This window comes from Perissodus microlepis, chromosome 19, assembly GCF_051167445.1.
Source record: "Perissodus microlepis isolate ML-2025 ecotype Zambia chromosome 19, ASM5116744v1, whole genome shotgun sequence".
Lineage (NCBI taxonomy): Eukaryota > Metazoa > Chordata > Actinopteri > Cichliformes > Cichlidae > Perissodus > Perissodus microlepis.
Genome location: NC_140479.1, coordinates 19,615,899 through 19,636,675, shown reverse-complemented (window position 1 = coordinate 19,636,675; position 20,777 = coordinate 19,615,899). Strand labels below are relative to the sequence as shown.

General features: G+C 40.6%; 1 protein-coding gene across 2 annotated transcripts; it reads right to left on the bottom strand.

Annotated features, from left to right (window-relative positions):
• Nucleotides 1–1,159: 1,159 nt before the first annotated feature.
• Nucleotides 1,160–16,554, bottom strand: LOC146365881 (protein FAM163A-like). Of its 2 annotated transcripts, none has more exons than XM_084915137.1 (5): nt 15,940–16,554; nt 15,189–15,242; nt 6,734–6,755; nt 6,511–6,625; nt 1,160–4,977 (listed from the first exon to the last, which is right to left on the bottom strand). In XM_084915137.1, the coding sequence occupies exons 4-5, from the start codon at nt 6,601–6,603 to the stop codon at nt 4,606–4,608; spliced, it is 465 nt and encodes a 154-aa protein (XP_084771263.1). In that variant the 5' UTR covers nt 6,604–6,625; nt 6,734–6,755; nt 15,189–15,242; nt 15,940–16,554; the 3' UTR covers nt 1,160–4,605. The 2 variants fall into 2 exon arrangements, with proteins under 2 accessions (XP_084771263.1, XP_084771264.1); XM_084915138.1 differs by lacking the exon at nt 15,940–16,554 and adding an exon at nt 15,670–15,870.
• Nucleotides 16,555–20,777: the final 4,223 nt, after the last annotated feature.

The window sequence follows — 20,777 nt, the reverse complement described above, 5'->3', positions numbered from 1 at the left end:
TCTCATCTCAAACCACCTTGATTGGGTTTAGGTCAGGTGACTGTGGAGGCCAGGCACTCCATCACTCTCCTTCTTGGTCAAATAGCCCTTACACAGCCCGTAGGTGTGTTTGGAGTCACTGTCCTGTTGAAAAAATAAAAGATGGTCCAACTAAACACAAACCGGATGGGATGGCAGGATTTTGCGGTAGTCATGCTGGTTCAGTGTGCCATCAGTTTTGAATAAATGCCCAACAGTGTCACCAGCAAAGCTCCCCCACACCATCACACCTCCTCACGGTGGGAACCATGCATGTAGAGACCATTCGTTCACCTTTTCTGCATCGCAAAAAGACACAGCAGGTAGAACCAAAGAGCTCAAATTTGGACTCATCAGAACAAAGCTTGGATTTCCACTGGTGTAATGTCCATTCCTTATGTTTCTTGGCCCAAACAAATTTCTCCTGTTTGTTGCTTTTCCTTAGTCGTGTTTTCTTAGCAGCTATTTGACCATAAAGGCCTGATTTGCACAGTCAGAGCCAGTTTCATCCTAGTGATTAATGGATTTTGCGACTTTCAAAGTTTCCAGACTAACCTTCAGTTCTTAAAGTAATGGTGGATTATCGTTTCTCTTTACGTAGCTGATTGGTTCTTGCCTTAATATGAATTCTAACAGTTGTCAAATAAGCCTGTCAGCTGTGTACCAACCTGATTCCTGCACAATGTGGTCCCAACCCCATTTAAAGGCAAGAAATGCCACAAACAAACCCTGACAAGGCACACCTGTGACGTGAAAACCATTGCAGCTGACTACATCATGAAGCTCATTGAGAGAAGGCCAAGAGTGTGCAAAGCAGTAATCAAGGCAAAGGGTGGCTACTTTGAAGAATCTAAAATGTAAAACATATTTTGAGTTATTTCACTTTTTTTTTGTTTACTACATAATTTCATATGTGTTCATTCATAGTTTTGATGCCTTCAGTCAGAATCTACAATATAAATAATCATAAAAATAAAGAAAAACCATAAAATGAGAAGCTGTGTCCAGACTCTTGACGTGTACGTCTGTGGTTTTCTTTTCTTTTCTGTTTTTTTTCTTCTTCTATGAACAGAAACCGATTTCATAATCCTGTGTATCTACTGTCTGAGTCACTGTGTGAAAAAGACAGACCATCACAATATGCAGATATCTACATATTTATTCCTCCTGAAAAAAAAGGAACATTATGTGAAACATTGTGGATTTTCCTCAGGTCATAGCAGAATGTGTTTTTTTTAAAAATACAGAAACAGTAACCTGAAAATAAAAGTTAAGTTCTGACACAACAGTTGTGTTCATTATGGTGCAACAAACCTGTGAGCACAAACACTGAGCCACTGTCATCAGACTAAGGGGATATTTGTTGGGTAGGTGGCAGTGAACGCCAGTGTTCAGTGAACATCTAAACTGACAAAGACATTTAAAAATAAAAATAAAGCAGTTTACATACAATACTGTGCAAAAGTCTTAAGTCAGCACTCCATTATCTGGATTTAGCTTCTAAGGAGGCAGACTTGTTGGTATTTTTAAACCAGTTTTGAGCAATAGTCCACTCTCTGCGCCGGATCATTTTCAGAGGAATGTTTTTTAACACTGACCTATGAATTAAACAAGCATAAAAAAGGCACCTAACCCAAGTAATGAACCAGTGTCATGTCTATACGCACCAGACAAATTAGCAAAGAACCAATTATTAAATTGTAGCTTTAGGCACTTTGTTATTAGAAGTCTGCTGCAAAAACATAAAAATTTATTTTCTCATGTATTTTATTGAAACTACAAAAAATGCCAAAGGTAGTTTGATTGGCTTAAAATACTATTTGTGCACAAACAAGGTGATTACCAAAGGGCTACTTCCTGAAAACTACATACCTCAGCATGATGTGCAGTGTGTCTTTGAGAAATGAGAGGAAAGAGGACAAGCAGAGGACAAAAAGAAGAAGTAGTAGTTCAATAGCAGATGAACAGTCATTTTAAAGGAAGGCAAACAGGCAGAAAAGGGTGAGATATGCTAAATTACACAAGAACTGGACTGAAAATCAGCAGAAACAGGTCATCAGGAGTTTCTACAGCGATCTGTAAAACACAGCAAGGCTCTGTCATGGTTTCGGGCTGTATTTCAGTGAACAGTGTTGGGGATTTTGTTAAAGTTGATGGAATTATGAACGCTGAAAAGTACTCTATGGTCATCAGTCATGGGTTGGACTACTGAGAGCCTGGACTTACTGCTATTACTATAACGGATCATACCTACAGAGAATGAAATAAAAAAAAACAGCCAACATCCAAAGAAGAGCTTTGAATGTTCTTCAAGAAGCCTGGAGAACTATTCCTGAAGACTTCTCAAAGAAATTACAAGAAAGCTGACTAAGAGCATTCAGGGTGTGTTGAAGAGTAAAAATGGTCATACCCAAAAATTCACTTTTGGGCTTGCTAGAATTTTACAAACTTTTTTCTTTGCCTTATAAACTGTATTTCTGTGTATGTTGGTGTATGTTTCATGGCATCCCTGCACCCATTTCCTATTTCCCTATAAAGAAATGACATGTGGCTCAAGACTTTTCCACAGTACTGCATAAAATTTAGGACGTGCGTCTGAACGAGAGACTGTAAGATCAAGAAAATAAGGAAATATAATAAAGCTTACAGCTCAGTGAAAACAATGTGACATTAGAGTGAATAAATATAGTTTAGATCTTAAATAATAGCCTATGTTCAATAATACTCAACATCACTGTTTCACACATTTTCCTGTGTTTTTCACACCTCTAGCACAATTTATGTTTAAACTGAGTTGCCATTTCCACAGTTGTGTTCCTCTGCAGCTGTCAGGAGTGCACAGGAACACAGAAAGAAACCAAAACTGAAGAGAAAAGTACTGAAATACATCTAAACCCGAACATCCCTCACAAAAAAATGACAATACTCCTTAAAAAATATATAGATTCAGGCATATACTGCAATAACACTGCATCTTATTACTGTACTGTAGCAGATATGATGGCTCATATATAGATATAAAACCTAAGCTTTAAGATCATTAAATATGGTACAGCATCTCTCTTTTCTGCTTATCGCACGTCTAAAAATCTGCTTTCACACGTCACAATCTGTAAGCACAGAAAAGGTAAATACATCAGCTTCTATGGAAAACACTGCGGAACAAACTCTCTTCAGTTTCATGGCAATTTCATGTCAGAAGTGAAAACAGAAACCGACTAAACTGACACTTTTCTCACAGACTTTCTGGTAATCTGCAAGAAGAACAAAAAAAGGCTTAAAAAGTTGTAGTTCCTTCTTCGCTCGTCAGGTCTTTCTTCTGGATAAAAACAGTTAAGCTCCATTAGTTATATAGCTGTTAGCCCTCATGTAGTGTAAGCTGCAGTGGTAAGAGGTTCACACTACCATTAACCCTTTGTGACACAGGGAAAAAGGGAGAAACTGGAGAAAAGAATAAGAATAACTGAAGTGATGCTCAAATATGGGGTTGTGCATGCCTTCTTCATGTGTCTCAGCTCTGTCTCCTCGTCATCAGCAGTCACTTTTGATTTATTGAGTGGAAAATGCTGCTAAAAATAAATTCAGAGTGCTCACACCTAACAGAAAGGTATTTATGTGGTTAATCTTAATCACATTGAGGGTGAATGATAAATGCAGCACTATATCTAGGTGTGTTTATGTAACTTTGTCATTCTTCAGATTAGGCTGACATTTGTCTGCTGCCGGAAAAATGGTGGTTTTTACTAGATCCCTGCATCCAGGATGCATTTGCCAGAGAATGAGCTGAACGTGAGATCATAAACTCTGTATTCTTCTAATGTAATGCAACTGAGGCCCTGAGTCATAAATAACTGCCGAATGACTTATAATTGCAGAATTTGTTTTTCCACTGAGTTTAATAAAACATGTTTGTAATTTAGTACTAAGCCTTTTCTTGTCTAACTGAATGCATTTTTTCTCAATAAATTACATAATTACATTCACAAAACTTCACAGAAATTAAAAAACAAATTCTATATGTCACAATTTTTTTAATGACTAAATGACTTTAACGCCCCAAAACCTCGCCTGTTTTTCTGCCTGGGGACTGTCTGAGCTTACTCTGTACTAAAAGCTTTGTTATGTGTCCCTGATCATATGTAACCCGAATGACTTCATTGCCCCGGATGCATTTATAGAGTGTAGACTAGCTCCAACCTTTGAGCCATTTACTAAAAACACTATCATGTGTGACCGGGCTCAATGAGATGCTAACTGTAATGGTACTTATACATTTTATAGCTTTTGTTTAAGTACAAGTCGTACTAAGATTAAAATACGAGTTTTTTAAAGAGTAATGTGGCCAATTTTATGTAATATTTCCCTGCTGCAGATCATGCCCAGATTTGTCGCCCACCATGGGGCTCTATCAGTAGGCTTAGTTTATGGGTCACTTCCCTTCAAATTATGTGAACATGTACAGTAATATGGGCATGTGTGTGTATAATTGTGCTGTCCTCTAATCAATTACCTGAAGTTAGTCTCAAACAAAAGGGCATGTGCTAGACACTGTAGGTGTGTGTGTGTGCCTGTACAGTGAAGCAAAGGTCAGACGTCAGTGCTGTAGGAGCGCGGCGGGGGAGGAAACGTGTCCGAGGGACTGCAGTAGCTCAGAGGGGAGGAGCTCTGAGGGTGAACCGACAGGGGAAGAGATACACACGGGTTCTCGTAGTAAGTATGGAAGCCGAGACGCTCCCCTCCGTTACGCATGTCGTCTGTGAGTCCCGAGCGCAGGGTGTACGGTGAGCAGCTGGGGCAGTGGTGAGAACCCGAATCCAGCTGATCCAGAGAGACGGGGGTGATGGCAGTGCCGTCCATGGCGAGGGCGTTGCAGGCGTTGCATGGAAAGTGAGAGAGAGGATCCGGTCCTGCCATGGAAGCCACGTCCACCTCAGAATCATTTTTCTTACAGCAGTAATACTGCAGGAGGATGACAAAGCAGGCACCAGGGTGTGAGCAAGAAGAACAAGGGTTTGGATGTCTTCTTAAACATTCTGTGATTCTGATTGCTTTATCACAGCAAAATAAAGTTGTGATATCAAAATCAAAATATGAACAGTGACAAACAAAATTCAGTTTAACATGGTGGGAATACTTAGAAGTAGTTTTTTTTCAGAGGTAGGTGAAAAGACTGACAGTGTACTCAGACAGCTGTCACTAGGCTTTGGAAGGGCAGTCTGCACTGTGCTTTGTGCAAATGTTGAACCACTGACTGCTCTGGCCACCACATCTGCTTTTATTGTAACCAGATCCAGCTGTAACTTGGTACTAGAGTGCTATGTTACATAAATGAGACAGAATGTGGAAAACCATGTTAAGGTGGCAGACAATTAGACTGGGTTATGGCTCAGTCTCACTAGATTAAAAATAGGACTGCAACATCCTTGAGTTGCCCGGTGACTGAAGTGAATTGTTGGCAAATTTAGGGAACGATTGGAAGTAGGTCGCCTCCAGGTTGAGAGTTCGACAACCTCAATCTCACAGCAACCACTTTTGCTTGTTTGTTGGATTGTTTCTATTTTAACTATTGCAATCTGACTGAAGCCTAGATTATACTCTGTTGTGGACATGGACAGTGTCCTGGACGGTCAGACAGCTGAGTACTCATTCCTGTTACTACTTTTTGAAGTCTGCCAACTTGGTTGGTTGTCTGGTGATTTAAATTTCTTGTTTTTTTTACTGTATAATTGCCTGTCTTTACCTTACTGACTGACTGTTGCTTTAAATTGGCACTATGTGAATAAAATTGCATTGAAATTAATTTTATGTACGTCACTGGAACCCGAGTCTTAATTTTTAAACGCACACAGATTGCAATCAGCTAAATCAATATGTGGCAACAAGTGCAACTAGTCTGCAATGGGTCTCTTTGGATAAGGGGACTTCACCCAGCTGGTTACAAACTTGTTTGTTTGGCAACCAGCTCTGCCTTGTGGTTATATTTATTAATAAAAGCAAGTGGCTAGCGTCTATGATATTTTGCTAGTAAATTAAAATCCTGGAGCAACTACAACACTATCTGTGGAAACCTTTCTGTTTCTAGCCTGAGAAGTTCAGTCTGGACTCTGATTGTAAGTTAATGCGAATTTCCAATTAGTGTGAATTACTGTGCATCTAGATGGCAAAAGATTTGCACTAATTTATCACAGTATTATGTCAAACAGATACCAAGTAACTGCCAACTTGACCCTACTTAACTGCAGACTAATAGCAGACTGTGTCAATTTGCCATTTTTTCACTGGCTTTTAAGATGCTAGCTGAGTGTGAGTGGTGCCCATCTTTGAAGCAAGTATTTCAAAGACAATAAGACTGCAAGTTCATTGCACACGGTCACAAACTAGATTAGTTAGTTGAGTTTGTCAAGCCAGTAAACATCAGTAATGTAAAAAGAGCTTTTGGGTGAACAGCAAACTGCCTAAAAGACCAAGAAACATGAACGTGCACAGTAATACCTGGAGTCTACAGTAACAGAGAACTGCTACAATGCACAGCAGTATCACTCCGGCAAGTATTCCTCCGGTTATGACAATAGTTCCCGCTGACATCCGACCAGTTCTCCATCAAACCCTTCACACAGAATCAACAAAGACAGAAAAGAGGCGAAAATGCGTCAAGAATTACATTTGGATTTCAGTAATGTTAGAATAACTTCTGCAGAATATTTAGCATACTTACGTCCAGCAAAGGTTTCTAATGCCTGAAAAAATAACCAAAATAGGCTGGATTAGTGTATTTATATGCCATTATTATACAATTACAACTGATAAAAATGCACAAATGCCATTCTTCCAAAATAAAAGTCCTTCTGGGTTTTCATGATGTAAAAAAGCAAAGCTGCTTTGCTTCGAGCAAATATGATTCAAACGATTCTGTTTCTGATTGAATCAAATGGCAAACTCTGGTGTATTTGTGCAGAGAACAGGAAACATTTATAAGACTATTTACTCTTTACAAACTGTATTTGCCAGAAGTCTGTCCATACCCCAAACTAGGTCTACTTACATCGTTATTGGGTTCAAATAGTGAAATTTTTTTAGTCATATTTTTGCTGAGCTGCAGTTGAATATCACCATATTTTTGCAGGGTACTGTGCATAAATATGATATCACAAATTCAAATTTTGACATTTGCTTTTTAGGGATAAAACAAGAGAGTAGTTGTATTTTTAAACATTGGCACATGAAGGGTAGCTGTTTAGCACTGCATGCTGTCTTAATGCTGAGCTCATCCCCTCCCAGCTTCTGCTCAACACTCAGTGAACTAACATGAGAGGAATGCTGAGCTGCAATACTGAACTATTTCTTTCATTTGTAACCCATCTGCAGGCTATAGCCTCCGGGCTAATGTTTTTTGTTTTTTTAATTTTCAGAGGTTAAGTGCTCAGAGCAAAAATAATCTTTTCAAGGCACCGTCAGGTCTGAATTCCAACAAACCAGCCGAACACACACATAAGAAGACAGCGGGAGAATGTAAGAAGGTAGGAAACCATAGCAGGCCTGAGGACTGTTACTCTCAAAATCACCTCTCTTTGGAACTCCTGCAGGTAGAAAAAGAGGCTTCTGTCAGGAGGAAATGTTTGGCATGAGAAACGCTACATAGCAGCTGTTGCGCTATGCCGCTGATAATTTCTATGATTCTGTAATTATGTAATTTATATTCAACCAAGCAAGTGTTTAGCCCATAAATACAGTGTAGTTATATAATGTGTGGCTTTTAAAAATTAAATAACACACGTGGTTGCCTAAAATGTCTCAAAGTAGTTTATAAAATACACCCCCAGGCCACATTTTAAGCTGCTTGTTAATACAAATCAGCCACTCACGTGGGAGCAGCCCAATGCATTGCAGCTCAAGTCTGAAGAAGTGCTTAGCTGATTTCAGAGCTCAGAGGAGAATGGCCAGACTGCTTCATGTTGATAGGAAGGCAACTTAGAAAAGTACATTTATAACAACAAAGGTATGCAAATGAGTATCTGTGAATGGATAATACATCAAATCCTTGAAGCAGTGTGCGTGGTCTTCTGTTGTAGCAGCAGTAGACCACACCCACTGCCACTCCTGCTATCTAAAGAACAAGAAACTAAGGCTACAATTCACATTGGCTCACCAAAATTAGCCAATAAAACACTGGAAAATGTTACCTGCTCTGCTGATTTCTGTAAGTAATTAGAATAATAGGTTGAGAACTTGGTATAAACAACATGAAAGCACGACTCTGTCCCACCTTGTATCAACAGTTCCAGCTGCTGCTGGTGATGTAAAAGGTTGGAAGTCTTTGGGGCCCTTAGTGCCAGTCAAGCATTGTTTAAACACCACTCCATACACAAGTGTTGTCCCTGACTATGTCCATCCTAGTATGATCACAGTGTACCCATCCTCTGATGGTTGCTTCCAGCAGGATAGCACGCCATGTCACAAAGCTCAAATCATCTCAAACTACTTTCTTGAAAATGACAGTAAGTTCACTGCTCTCAAATGGCCGCCACAGTCACCAGATTTCAGTTCAATAGAGCAACTTTGGGATGGGGTGGAATGGAAGATTGATATCACGAATGTGCAAGCAATATTTCTGCAGGAAATGCATAATGCTATCACGTCAAAAATAACCAAAGCCTCTGAAGAATGTTTCCAGCATCCAGTTGAATCTATGCCATGAAGAATTAAAGTCAGTTCTGAATGCAAAAAGGAGTAAAGCCACATGTACCTAATGAAGTGGCTGGTAGGTTTGTATTACAGCCGCTGTTTCATGACAAAGAATCTGTTCTTTCTATATAACCCATAAATCGGCATACAAAGGAATGAATCACGCTCACTCCAGAATACTTAAAACAACTGGGAGCTGTTTTGAATTGAAAAATAACACTCAACGTGTGGTTGAATTAATCTGCTGAATGCAGCAGCACATTCTCTGCATACTAATAATATGTGTGGCATTTCATACAAGTATGTGCAGCACAGTTTCAGCATAATAATAATAATACGTTCAAGTGATATGTCGCTTGTCCTTTTTTTACTGTGACAGCTTCAAAATCACCTCTCACTGCTGCGCTGATAGCTGCCACCATGAAATCTCCTGGATATTATCGGGGCATACTGTCACATGAACCCAATTCCTCTCCCCTTTTCTTTGCTTTGCAGGTAAATAACCTTAAGCAAACAGATCTGATTGACACTGAGACACAAAAGAACCAAAGTAGTGTAAAGAAATAAAAGAAAAGAAATAAATCAATGCAGATGCACGTATATTTATCTCCAAAGCGCACAGCAAATTTACTGTCTCGCCTCAAAAAGATCTGCTTCTAAACAAGCCTGTCTGAGAGAAAGCACTAAATTAGCTGCGTGCGAGCGATAAAGAACCCCGTGTGTGTGCGTGTGTGTGTGTATGTCTCAATTTCATTTTACTGGCAGTGACATCAAAATACTAAATAAACAAACAACCACGGCGCAGAATAACCCAAATTAATCCGCTCAGAGAGTGACCTCTTATATCAGCTTTTAAATTTCATGATTTTGACATTAATTTAGACAAATTTGCATGGCTGCGTTCGGGCAGAAATATTCATTTTAGGCACTGCCATTATAGTAATTACAACACCAGAAGACTCTATTTATCTACCGTTCAACTTGATTAACTAAAACATCCAGATATTTCTCACTGGAGTAACAGCATTTAATTATAGCAATTAAATGGATTCAAACAAACAAAAAACCCAACTTCCCTTTATATTAATGCACGTTTGTGAAAGCTGTGAGCTTTCTAAAGCAGTAATTTGCAGTTAATTTACATTTCATTGACTAATTAATAGATTTAACTGTTCTGGGATTTGATATTTTGACATCTGGTAGATCTCAGCAGGAAGGTTAAATAAAAAGAATAGTTCATAATTGGGTGGCTTGGTCAGCTGCCAGCGAGAGGTTTTGCTGCTCTGTCCCTTTATTTGTCCGATGTATCATTAATGAGGTTAATGACCCTTCAATCTTCTCCCTGAACAATGAATAAACTTGAATCTCTATTTTAAATGGATAGTACAATCACATAAAGCACTAGATCTCTTTCAGTATGTGTGCGGCCTGAAATGAGTATGTGAGCCTCCCTCTCAGAGAGCTCACTTCTGCAGTATCTTCCATTGCGTCATCGTACTAAATTATATACACCATGGACCGCGATAATGTCGTTAAAAGCGATGTGAAGTCTCTTTTGCTCCCCATTTCTCCATCCCCTCCCCGTCTAGCTCACAATCTCACGTCTCCTTACTCCTCTTTGTGCATCTTATCTTTCCTTCATTCTCTTTGTCTCTCATTTACTCTTTGAAGAATATCCTACTTTTTCCAACATGCCATACATCATTCCGGGCTCAGGCTATCGACTTAAATTTAAGACCTGTGTGCAACTACTGTGGCACATGCATGCAAAATTCATAACCTTCTCTGAAATATATCAACAAAGGCGCAGCAATGGAATCTTTCTAGAAAGAAAAATAAGTCACTTTGACTAACACGCAACCAAATTATGCTAGAGAGGGAGCGCTGAGGTAAAGCCTCAGATTAGAGAGTTTCCAGTAGACTGGAGAGACAAACATGCCAAGTGACAGAGGTTGGAAGACTCAACTTTAATGCTGTCATCTTATCCAACACAATTCATGTACGACTCCCAGTGGGTTCAGAGCTGTCTGATTTAGCTGGGAAGCACACACACTCATAATACCACATAAAACCCTTAGATTTAACTGTGCTCTGAAAGAAGGATCTGCCACAATCCTGTCAGTGGCTGACTTGGACAAGTGACACTGAGAAAGGGGGATGAAGCTGTCTCAGAGGAGCCAACAGGCATCTGATTTCCACAACACAGAAGCTACATAAAGTCATTATGTGTACCAGTCCCAGGTGACCTGTACACTCTAGTTATACAGACTGTATCTGTCAAGTCCGCTTCAATCACAGAAAGAAAGGATCCACTTCCTCACTGTACAAAAAGCAGCGCTGAAGGAAATGTAAATCCCTGAGATTTGCAGGGATTTTGAGAGTTGCTAAGAAATGATGTAAAGTATATGTGCAAATGAGAGACAGGGAGGCTCTTAAGCAGTCAGCAACATTGTCACTCTTGACTCAAAACACTGAGCGTCTAGCAGGGTTGGGCAAAAATTCAATTTTGGCTTTAGCTCATTATTATTTTCACTGTCGATTAATTTGTACCGAGAGAAGAGAGCAGGTGGAGGAGAACCTGGGGAGGTGACGATAAGCACTGGAGAGAAGAGGACTGAAAGTCGGAAGAAGCATGAAAGATTATGTGTGTGATTGAGAGGGAGACAGGTGTAAGACTGAATCTGCAAGCAGTAGATGTAGAGAAGGTTGATGAGCTTAAATATCTGGGGGTCCGCCATCCAACGAAAAGTGTAACGGAGAGGGGAAAAGAGAGTGCAAGCACGGTGGAGTGTGTGGAGATGAGTGTCAGGGATGATTTGTGACACTGGGATAGCAGCAAGAGCGAAAGGGAATGTTTACAAAACAGTATGGAGACATGCTATGAGGTATGGTTTGGAGATGGTGGGACTGACACAAAGTGTAGAAGTGAAGGAGGACACGGAGTAGGTTGGTGTGACAGTGGGGGATGCTAGGGACAGGCAGAGAATTCACTGTGGCGACCACCTGCTTCTCATCAGCAGTGATGATTCTTGGCTCACAGGTTGGCTGAGTTTTAAAGAGAAGTTTGTGTTTGATTTGAGGTTCATAGTGCTGCCGCAAATAGGCACATACAACAGGTAAAAACAGGACTTCCAATTAATGATCTAAACATAGCAGCAGTGCTGGAAGGGTTCAGAGGTGCACAAGGAGAAACCTCGATGGGACAAAATTTAAATCAGGTCATGCTTTTTGCTTTATATTGGACACACTGTTAGATTTCATTTATTATGAATGATCTTAGGCATCAAGAATTTGTCCTTGGTGGTTTTCTGATATTTCTGCCATCTTCTGGAAATTCTCTGACATTTTTGTAGACGATTTGCTTAATTGATTGAAAGAACATAGAGAGATGACTTTATTGAACATCCGAGTCTCAAAACGTCTGTGTGCATAAATAAAAAAAAATCTTTACCAGATAGCTGACTTTGAAAGAAAAAAAACTCAGAAAGAAAAATTCAACCACAATACCACAACTTTATTGATCCTTTGGGAAGTTATTCTTATATTTCGAGCGAACGCATCTGTATGGAAACAGCCAGCAAGTTGACTCAACTGTCTGAATTCCTCATAGAAAATACAAGGCATTGAGTTGCTATAGTCTCTGACCGGCCTCCTCTTCTTCTCTACTTGTGAAAAGCCATTAAAGACCAAGAAAACGGGAATTCTTGCATGCAAAGACAGTAAATCATCAACTTTAACACAAATACACATGCTAAGAAAAACTAAATCTGTTATACTGCATTACACCATATTTACCCTGATGTTATATTCGTCTCTAGCATATAATTTATTTGTTAGTATTACTTAAAAATCACATTAGCCTTGCTGTAGCACAGATAAGAAAAGTGACTCTTCTTCTTGTTCTGCTTTTTCTCCTCTCCCTCCCTTTTTCGTTCACATACAACATGCACATAAAGAGTTCATTAGAAAGATGATTAAACCTTTGTTCAAGCTACCACAAAATCCTCTCATTTCGACCTCCGCAATGTTAGAAACGCTGAGAGAGGTGAAGAGGTTTCACACTCCACTTGCAGAACTATATTTAGCAGTTTTGCCATCTCTTAACACAGTGAAAAGCACGAGATGAGAGGCAGAAGAGAGAGGTGTCATATTTTAATTCGTTTTCTCTGCGGGAAATGAAACGATCCTCGCATACAGCTACATGCAAATGAACACGCACGCACCCACAACCAAAAACACCCCTGATCGAATGCTGAAGAGGTAAAAACACCGCTTCCCTCATAACTTTCATGTGGGACGATGTGGTGATGATTAGTGTTGTGAAGCTGGGAGGTTCTTCTCCCATGTGATGCCTGAGTGAACTGTGGAAATTAGAGAAGCTATGACAGGAAACTTTAATTAGAAAACTCTCTGCTATACGGTAAAGCAGTGGATGACAGCAGATCATTAGATGAAAAGTGATCCCGTATCTGTTCAGTCAATCTGAAGCTAAAAGGAAAATTAGCTTAGGTTTGCAGCAAAGGCTGGAAATGAGGAGGAAATTGAATTTGTTCAGTTCAATTCAGTCTATTTATATAGTTCCAAATCACAACAGCATCTTACTGTATACATTATTTCAATTGCTTTATGTGGTAAGGTAAAGACCCTGCAATATTAGATAGAAAGCCCAACAATCACACAACCCCCTGTAGCCAAGCAGTAGGCCACAGTGGGAAGGAAAAACTCCCTTTTAAGAGGAAGAACGAGGTGCAGGGAGGGGCAGAGTGCGCGTGAGCACAAAAGGCAACCTACAGGAGAGAGAGTAAAGCATGTGGCTTAGTTATTTTTGAAGATAACAAAACCTGCATACCAGTATTACCAGGACTGCTTAACAGGGACTTTGTGTTAAATCTATACTGTATAAGTGTCATAACCACACTTCTGAAAACGTATGCTAAAACTTGAAGTGCACTTCCCTAGAAATGTTACTACACAACTATCGCGATCTGTCCACTACTGTCAATTTCTCCTATCCATTTATGGTTGCTTGTTTGAGTGGATTAGTGAAAGATTAATATTAATTATGTATCATTGAAAGGACAGACTTGAATGTTAGGCTAGTTCATGGGTAGCACTGCCCAAATTAGATGAGTTTAAGTATCAGGGGGTCTTTTTCATGAAAGAATGAATACTATGTCACTCTCTTGTGGTGAACAAAGAGCTGAGCCTGAAAGCAAAGAGCTGCAACTATTCAATATCAAAAGGAGCCAGATGTGGTGGTTTGGGCATCTGTCCAGGACATTTCTTTGGTCCCTCCCAAGTGAGGTGTTTCGGGCATGTGTTACTGGAAGGAAGCCCAGGGGCAAACCCAGGACATGATGTAGAGATTATATCTCTCGACTGGATTGGGAACGCCTTGATGTCCTTCCAGATGAGCCGGAGATGCATCCAGCATCAGAAGATGGATGAATGGATGTCTAACTGCTCAAAACTTATATACATATCATTGAAAAACTACTAAAGCTACTACTATGTCAGAAAGGCGGTATGCAAGAGTTTCAATATATGCCTTTTAAGCTCTTATTTAATAAGAGCTAAAAGATATGGATAAGGGTTAGCATGTGGTTAATTTTTTTATAAATAAAGAGATGAGTTTACAAATGGAGAAAGGAAGAAAGAGAGAAGGAAAGCAGGGAGGGATCAAACGGGGAGAGTAGGGAAGAGGAGAAGGTGGCAGTGCCTGAGTGGCTGAATGATATACCCACTCTTAAATAATGATATGAATATTTTGTTGAGGTGGCCTTAAACTTTGCGCCGCAAATCACAGCAGGTCCTTGCAATTTTAAAGCCCCGGGGCTTCAATTATTCAGGTATCATTCCTTTAACAATATTTTTCCATCACAGGACAATTTAGCCAGGTAGTAAAATCTGGGACTTTTCTGCCTTGTCTGCCTCTGAAAGCACTCATCTCAGCGTGTGAGGAGAGGAACACATCCACATCTAAGACAGAAACACCCACTATCAGAAGGGTGCAGAAGGGAACAAAGGCAGCCAGAGGGAGGAAGGTGGTGTGTGTGTGTGTGCTAGATTTCATTATGAAATACTCAGAAAATGAGTCTCAGAAATACACATTTTTCCTTATGACTGACGGCACATGAACTTAATCAGGTCTCCTGTTGCGTTTGATGCGCTTACCGCATGTCCTAATTACTTCATTGTCAATTATTTTTTGTATTACTTATGACTGAATGCATCTCAGGGGTTCTGGGGATGAATTTCTTTCAGAGTATGCCAAAAAAAGGAGGTTATACAGAAATCCAAGTACACTCTTGAGATCCGGATTGAAGATCCACAGCAAGAGCAGAAACACAACTTTCCTTTGCACAGTTTGCCCAGAGGTTCAGAATAGAGATCACAGGCACAGCACAAACTTGTGGCCAAAGGTTTACAGTGCTGGCTTCCTGTAACAAACAGTGCCAGAGACATAGCTGTACCAAAAGCACCCTTACCTTTAGAAGTCAGCATCTAGGGGAGAGCATTCTCTGCTGTGCTGCAAATCCCCCCTGGAAGACCCCAAAAAAGACCTGACATCAGTTATAACAATGATTTCAAGAGATGCCTCAGGGCCCCAGCAGTGATGTGGTCAGCACTGCGGCTACAGTAAATGAACGAGTTTGTCTCAAAGTGGGGATGGGTCTGTCTGCATTCCCATCAAAAATCCACTCATCCATCAATTTTCACATCATTAATCGCTCACACAATCACTGACACATTTTGCCCCCTGTCAGTGCTCATATTACCTCATAAAACATATGGAAGTTGTCATAATCATGCAAATTAAAGCACATTTTCTGGTCATTCACGCCACAATAACCTCTGACATCTTTTCCATCCTAGTCCAATGCAATCAGACAACTGTGCGCAAAATTACTAGAAAGAGCTGTGAGCTAGATGTTAAACCCTCTAAAAATAAAAATCGATTTTACTCACCTTACTGTCCACATCATTTCAAGTAACGTCTAAACTACTACTACAGTAGAGGGGATTTTTCTTTTTCTTTTTTTGGGAGGCGAAATAAAATTGAAAATCCTTACTTTTACGATATAAACACATCTAATGCTTAAACCGAATTGGCGGCTGGAGGTCAATTTAACAGCTGTTACATCACTGATTAGCCTCATTTTACTCAATTAAGCAGATAAATTAATGCGCACAGCTGTTAAGTGGCGCGCGGATGACTGTAAATCCGGGATGCCCTACCTTTTCGGACTGAATGTCTCAGCAACCTGTTAGAGAGACGTTTCTTTTCTTTTCTTCCCTTCTTCTTATTTGCACCGCTGTCGGTCCGGTGTTACGCGGCTCCACAGACAATAAAGTCCAGTGATTTCCTCTCCAGCACCGGTCATTAAAGGTGCCCGGAGCCCCCCTGTGCTGGCTCTACAACCGGAATCATCACGTCATTATCCGCCGTTGGTTATCCCCTCTTGACCACGGTTTTACTCACAGCATGGAGCCAGTGAGGGCCTGTGGGAAATCTCATGGCATCCGACCGCTCTGTGAAGCGCTAAAGACGGATGAGACCAGGCGGTAGTCAGGCTGCAGAGTGTCACCGCTCGGCATGGCCGCGTTTTCAGCGAGGTTCTCTGGGGGCGTTTCGGCACCTGCTACCGCCGTGCCCGGTGGGGCGGGGTAGAAAGAACAGTGGGAAGAGTGAGACTGTGTCAGCTGTACCGTGTGAAATCATTTTACAGACGATGGAAGGGGTGGTGATGGTAGTGGTGGGGGGCAGAGGGTCGTCCCCAGTATGACATGAAAGCGTAAAACGGGTGCATGATATACTCGGCTGCAGTGGGAGAGGTACACACGGACTCTGCGGAATCCAAAGGACATCCAAAACATGTCATGCCACTTGTCTCAGTAAGTCATAAGCTTGAAAGAATCCAGAAAACCAACCCGCCATATCATGTCTACACAGGATTGGAGATATTTTGACAAGAAAATCTCCCCAGTAAAAAAAGAAAAGTTGTGGGGAAAGAAGAGGTTAAAAGGCTGAGTGACACACACACACACACACACACAAATTAAGACTGTAAAAAAATCTCTTCTGAATTGAAGCTGCCCCTGGATCTGATTAATGTGCAGCAACTATATAGCAAATATAGAGGTCATACTCAAGGGTGAGCGTGACCTTGCTTCAGTGCTCCACTTTTACTTTCCTCTCTGGTTAAGGACTACAAAATGCAACAAGTAGGTTACAGGCTACACAAAACAGCTACTAAAAAAAACTCGAGCCACTATTTGTGCTGTCCTTGGTGCTGAAGTCGACTATAAGCTAAACAGAGGGCAGGGTGATACGCAGCTAAAGGAGTGTTCCATAAATCTCATCGTCATCCTTTTAAGTCCCTCAAGCAGCTGCAGACAACTCTCTCAAATGACTTGAGCAAACAAGGTCCATCTTGACAGTAATATCCACATAGCATACACTGTGTGCATAAATATTTGGAAAGTGTTCTGCCTTGAGTATTCTAGTCTTACCACCTGCGCAAAGAGATTTAAAAAATCTTTTAAAAGACGTACGATAGGAGGTTAGATCCACAAATATGTTATTTGAAACGATTGGCTCACGCAGTGTTTAACAAAGCAGTGAACACTCCTCTCATCAGTGTTTCATAGAGAGTCATGCTCTCTGAGTGACCTTTTTACAACCATGATGTTAGCCTTGTTCCACCAGCACTGCATAATTTGTCGCCCCTAATCTAATTTTATTAAAATCTGTATTTTCTTTGTGTTATTTTTGAAATCCTATTAAAGTTTGTATAGCTACTAAAGAGCTTTGGCATGTTTCCATATGAAAAAAAGATTTAATTCAAACTGAAAAGTCAGAAAATGTAAAAAATAAAAATAAGTCTTTCATATAGATGTAGCCCTTGAAATAGCTGAATTATTTAGGCATGCTCGATGGATAGTCCATGTTTTGCAGCACATATTCAACAGGATTGTACATAAAAGAGAGAGAGAATGTTTACAAGTTGAGGCATCATTATTGACCAAGGAATACCTCACGATAGATTTTTGGTCAAAGGTTTTATAAACAGCATTTGGAAGGTTGTGGTTGCTGCTTCAGTGAAATCTGATCACAAACAGATCGAGAGAAAAAAGCGACTCCACAGATGCTTTAATATTGATAACTGAACACCTAATACTTATGCATGTGTATATTCAGTTTTGGATTCATTGCATTTATTCAACAATACATTTAATCCCGAGGAGTACAATTTGCCTAATAATTGTGTGTGCAGTATAATGAGGAGATTTAGTCTGGCTAAACTTGTCTAAGTATAATCTTGATCCAGAAAATGGCTCTTCAGCATTTCTCTGCTTCTCTGTGTCTCTCTGGCTAAGTTAAGCTAGCTTTGTAGCAGGGAGCTGATGAAGGCAGGCCAGTGGGGAGCGCTGAGATTACTGCTCAAATTGAATAAAGGAGTCGACACATTACAGCAGCTTAGATGATACACCCCACTGCACTGATTAACTCAAAACAAGCCCAGTGTTATACACGAGAAACAGAAACACACATAAACACAAAGCCCACAAGCCATGCGCATAAACCTGGCCAGCCCCCCTCTTTAACACCATTTTTTCCTGCATTTACCTTCTCTTGTTTTCTCTCTGCTACACACACGCGGCTCACAACCACTCGCCGTGGCCTCTGCCTCATGACTTGAGTTCATTACTGCCTTGGCAGGAGTCCTCCTATGAAATTAGAACGACAACAGGAATGACACAGAGTGTAGCGGTGGAAAGTTTACACAGGGTGAAATCGAAAGAGAGTGTGTGCGCACGTTAAACAAATCTAATCTAATCGTCTCTGATTCATGGGCAAGCTTGTCTGCATGCATTTGTGATACACTTCCTCTTTGCGTATGTACCCAGTCTAGGAGATGGAGACAGAGAGCGGATGAGACAGAATGGCTTCTGACAGGAGAGCACAGCATGAGCACAACTCTCTGGGACAAAGTCGCAAAGCCTTTCTCAGCAGGACCACCAGCTACTGTTGACAGTGCCGGCTGAGTTTATTTGCTTGTAGTACAACTTGTGACACAGTTACATAGCCCAAAGGCTGAATTAGAACTTTCTTAACCAAAGAAGCACTGGGAAGCTGCTGGTCTCCATGGTTAGACACCAAGGAAAGGCTACTTCTCCAGTTCCTCAAAAGCAAAAGACACTAGCAGTGAATGAGCAGATTGGATGCTGCACATATGCCTTGTTTCCGCTGCAAATTTTACCCCAGCTTCATGGTTGGTCTAGAAACAAGTTGTTAGAAATGTCATCCTTTATTTGTGTAGCATTTAAAGATAAAGACAAATACATTTTTACCCAGGCGAGCAGTATTGAATGGCTGTCATTTGTTTGCCTACTTTGTATCACTGAGACTCTAGACTTTGGTCTAAATTTGCAGTACTATATACATTTTCCTGGCCTGAAAAGTGAAGCCGGTGCAGAAGCATAGGGTGACTCCTTTGAGTGTAAAATAAGACACCACAATGGGGAAGAAAGGGGATTTAAGGGACTTGGTTGTTAGTGTAAGACAGGCTGGTCGGAATATTTCAGAAACTGATGATCTACTGGAATTTTTCCAAACAACCATGTTTAGGGTTTAAACAAAAAAACAAAAAACAGTTTATGTCAGGGGTCAGAGAAGAATGGCCAGTCTGCTTTGAGCCGAAATGGAGGCAACAGTAGCTTAAATAGTCATTTGTAACAACCAAGGTATGCAGAAGAGTGTCTATGAATGCACGACAGGTCTAATCTTAGAGCAGATGAGCTACAGCAACGGAGGACCACTCTGGGTGCTGCTACAGGAAACTGAGGCTACAGTTTCAATGGCTTTAACAAAACTGGACTCTAGAAGCCTGGAAAACATTGCTTGTCTGATCTGTCTGAAGGTTGCGTCACTGTGACACATTTAGATGGCGGGTGTGTAAACACTGGTGGTGTAAACAATGCTAGTGGTGGTGTAATGGTGTGTGAGATATTTCTTTGGCATATTTTGGGTCCCTTAGTACCAGCTGAACATCGTTTAAGTCCCACAGCGTACCTGAGTATTGCGGCTGACCGCAGTACACCCATCTCCTGTTGGCTGCTCCCAGCTCGTTAACACACCATGTCACAGAGCTCAAATCTGATTTCCTACACATGAAACCGTGTAACCAAATAGCCTCCAGAGTCACCAGATCTCAACACAATACAATAGAGCACATTTGGGAAGTAGTGGAACGGGAGATTCGCATGCTGGATGTGCAGCTAACAAATCTGCAGCGACTATGTGATGCTGCCATGTCAATATGGACCAAAAGCTGTGAGGAATGTTTCCAGTACCTTAAAAGAATTAAGAAAGCTCTAAAGGCAAACGAGGGACCAACCCAGTACTAGCAAGGTCTACTCAATGAAGTGCCCAGTGATTATATGACAGCAACCATATGTATGTGTTTCACTGCAGGTGCAAACTTGCATGTGACAAATAAAGGTTTGATTGATTTGATTGAACTATTAGTTTGTTATAAAGTACAGAATGTTCAAAATGGGATTACTTTGGCTAATCAGTTTAATATTTACAAAAAAACCAAAACAAGACACTTTAAGTGTCTGGACTTCTTTAAGTTGCTTGAAGACGTTTCACCTCTCATCCGAGAAGCTTCTCCAGACCCCCAAAAACACTTTCCTGTAAACCTCAATTGAATTTTGATTTGATTTCTAATTAGGTCAGTTTTGCATGCTGGTAGAGCAAATTAAGCTGTGCACATGGTAAAAAATATCCTCAGAACGTTAGCACTGCTCCTGTGAGCAGACTAGCTTTGTAGCGTCTATATTAAGTCAAAGCGCTGTTTGTCTCAGAGGCTACACTGCAGGCTAAGATGTGTTTTTTTGTTGTTGTATTTGTTTTTCATGACAACTGTGAACAAAATGCATCACATGGAATCTGGTCTTTTCTTAGTCCTGATGTGGGCCACTTCTATATGTGGTCCCAAAAGAGATACTTTTTTTCCTCTCCTCAGTCTGAACAGTCAAATAAGAAATCTTTAATGTCATTTGTCTAA